The sequence below is a fragment of the Nematolebias whitei genome, chromosome 1 (genome assembly GCF_014905685.2).
Source record: "Nematolebias whitei isolate Nwh7 chromosome 1, NemWhi1, whole genome shotgun sequence".
In the NCBI taxonomy this organism is placed as follows: Eukaryota; Metazoa; Chordata; class Actinopteri; order Cyprinodontiformes; family Rivulidae; genus Nematolebias; species Nematolebias whitei.
Genome location: NC_056498.1, coordinates 11,141,910 through 11,143,893, shown reverse-complemented (window position 1 = coordinate 11,143,893; position 1,984 = coordinate 11,141,910). Strand labels below are relative to the sequence as shown.

Here is a 1,984-nt window from a genome sequence, read left to right as displayed (position 1 = left end):
CCTTCTGCTTGAAGCCTGTGATCTGTTTCATCCCTGACCACACCTCTCCGATATTGTTCTGCTGGAGAAATGATCTGTTACCTTTTAAATTTGTTTATTTTTTATTGCATTGAATCGTAAAAGTAATAACCAGAACACAAAACTCAAACCCAGAACTTGTTTTTTTTAATGAAATGGGCTAGATTGAAGTCACCCGTGGGCCATTTAGCCCTGCACTAGACTGAGGAACAGCTTCTACCCTGAAGCTGTTGGACTCATGAATCTCTAATCAGGATCATCACTGTGAAAAAAATCACTGTAATGCCACTTGATTGTTGATATGTGCTGCTGACTACCCATGTTGCTGATCTCACGCTGCTGATTTATTTCACGTTGCTGTGTTCATTCGTCCTCATCTGCTCACACAGACTCATGTTCGTGCTGCTGTTGTTCGGCATAATGTTTTTGTACTAACAGAGTTTAGCATATTTTTAGTTTAACATTTTTCTTAGTTCATATCTTAGATCTTATTACTGTTTTTCTTTACAACTTATACTTTTGTTGGACGTAACTGGACCCTGTGTACACAATTTAATTCCACCACAGGTACCACATGTGTTGCGTATGACAAATAAAGAACCCTTGACTTTGACTTTGAGACAATAAACCTCCTATCCCCCAAATGGTGCATTAAAGTATCTAGTCAAATTCCTCGTTTTAAGAAGTCACTGTGTAGGACTATTGGGCAAAGACAAGCATCTCAGCAGCTCCCACAGAGGAGAGGAGGGGAACCAAGATTCAATATCACATGTCAGCTGAGTGGATCGACACTGGCGAACATTGGATTTGTGTGGCAGTGTCTGGCTGTAGATCCTAAAAATAGACTGGCTACAGCTGAGGGCACGGGAGCAGCTACTGCACCTTGTTGGTCTCTGCGCTGATGTGACTCTGGGTGTCTTTGAGACGGGAGATGGAGCTGTTGCTGAGGCCGCCCACCACCGCCATCAACGTGTTAAAGTTCTGCAACTGCAGCAGCTTCTGTCAACACAAAGTGCAGAAAACAGATGGAGATGAGAAAACCTTAAAGGATTTTAGAAATAAGAGTGCAATTTTAGAGACATATCCAAGGAATCTGAAATGTAGAAGGATGTTTTAGTTTAGTGTAGTTTATAATTTGTCATATGCAGATCCACACAAGGTCAACAATGCTTAAAACGAGAAGAACTGTCTTGAATCATCATTAAAAAAAAGAAATACCATTGCATGCATCAAAGTACAAAACAAAGCATCAAAAGTGAAAAAAAAAAATCAACATCTACAAGGTCCAAAAGAAATATAATAAACAACATGGTAGAATACAACAGTGCAAGTAGGATGAATCAGTACCTCACAGAAGACCCGTCTTAGACAGACAACATATAGTGTACAGACAACAATATACAGCAATAAAAAGCAATTACTGGTGAAATAAAAAAGTGTTATAAAAACACTTACTTTTAGAAACATAGTCCTATTAGCAAAGTGGTTCTGTTAGCAGTGAAGTGTTCTTAGCAACATGGTCCCATTAGCAGCATGGTAGTTAGCACCATGGTCCTGTTAGCAACATGGTACTCTTAGCAACATGGTCCCATTAGCAGCATGGTAGTTAGCACCATGGTACTGTTAGCCACATGGGCCTGTTAGCAGCATTGTATTCTTAGGAACATGGTCCCGTTAGCAGCATAGTCCTATTAGCAGAGTGGTTCTGTTAGCAGTGAAGTTCTCTTAGCAACATGGTACAGTTAACAACATGGTACTGTTAGCAACAATGTCCTGTTAGCAACATGGTACTGTTAGCAACATGGTCCTGTTAGCAACATGGTCCCGTTAGCAGCATGATACTGTTAGCAACATGGTCCCGTTAGCAGCATGATACTGTTAGCAACATGGTACAGTTAGCAACATGGTCCCGTTAGCATCATGGTCCTGTTAGCAACATGGTCCTGTTAGCAACATGGTCCCATTA

The 1,984-nt window shown here is 40.7% G+C and overlaps 1 protein-coding gene across 1 annotated transcript in view; it reads right to left on the bottom strand.

Annotated features, from left to right (window-relative positions):
- Positions 1-1,984, bottom strand: part of LOC119414713 (RAS guanyl-releasing protein 2) — a 152,186-nt gene that overhangs the window by 70,070 nt on the left and 80,132 nt on the right. The window contains exon 8 of the mRNA XM_037681824.1: positions 901-1,017. Within this exon, the coding sequence (XP_037537752.1) occupies positions 901-1,017 (117 nt within the window). The remainder of the gene's footprint in view (positions 1-900; positions 1,018-1,984) is intronic.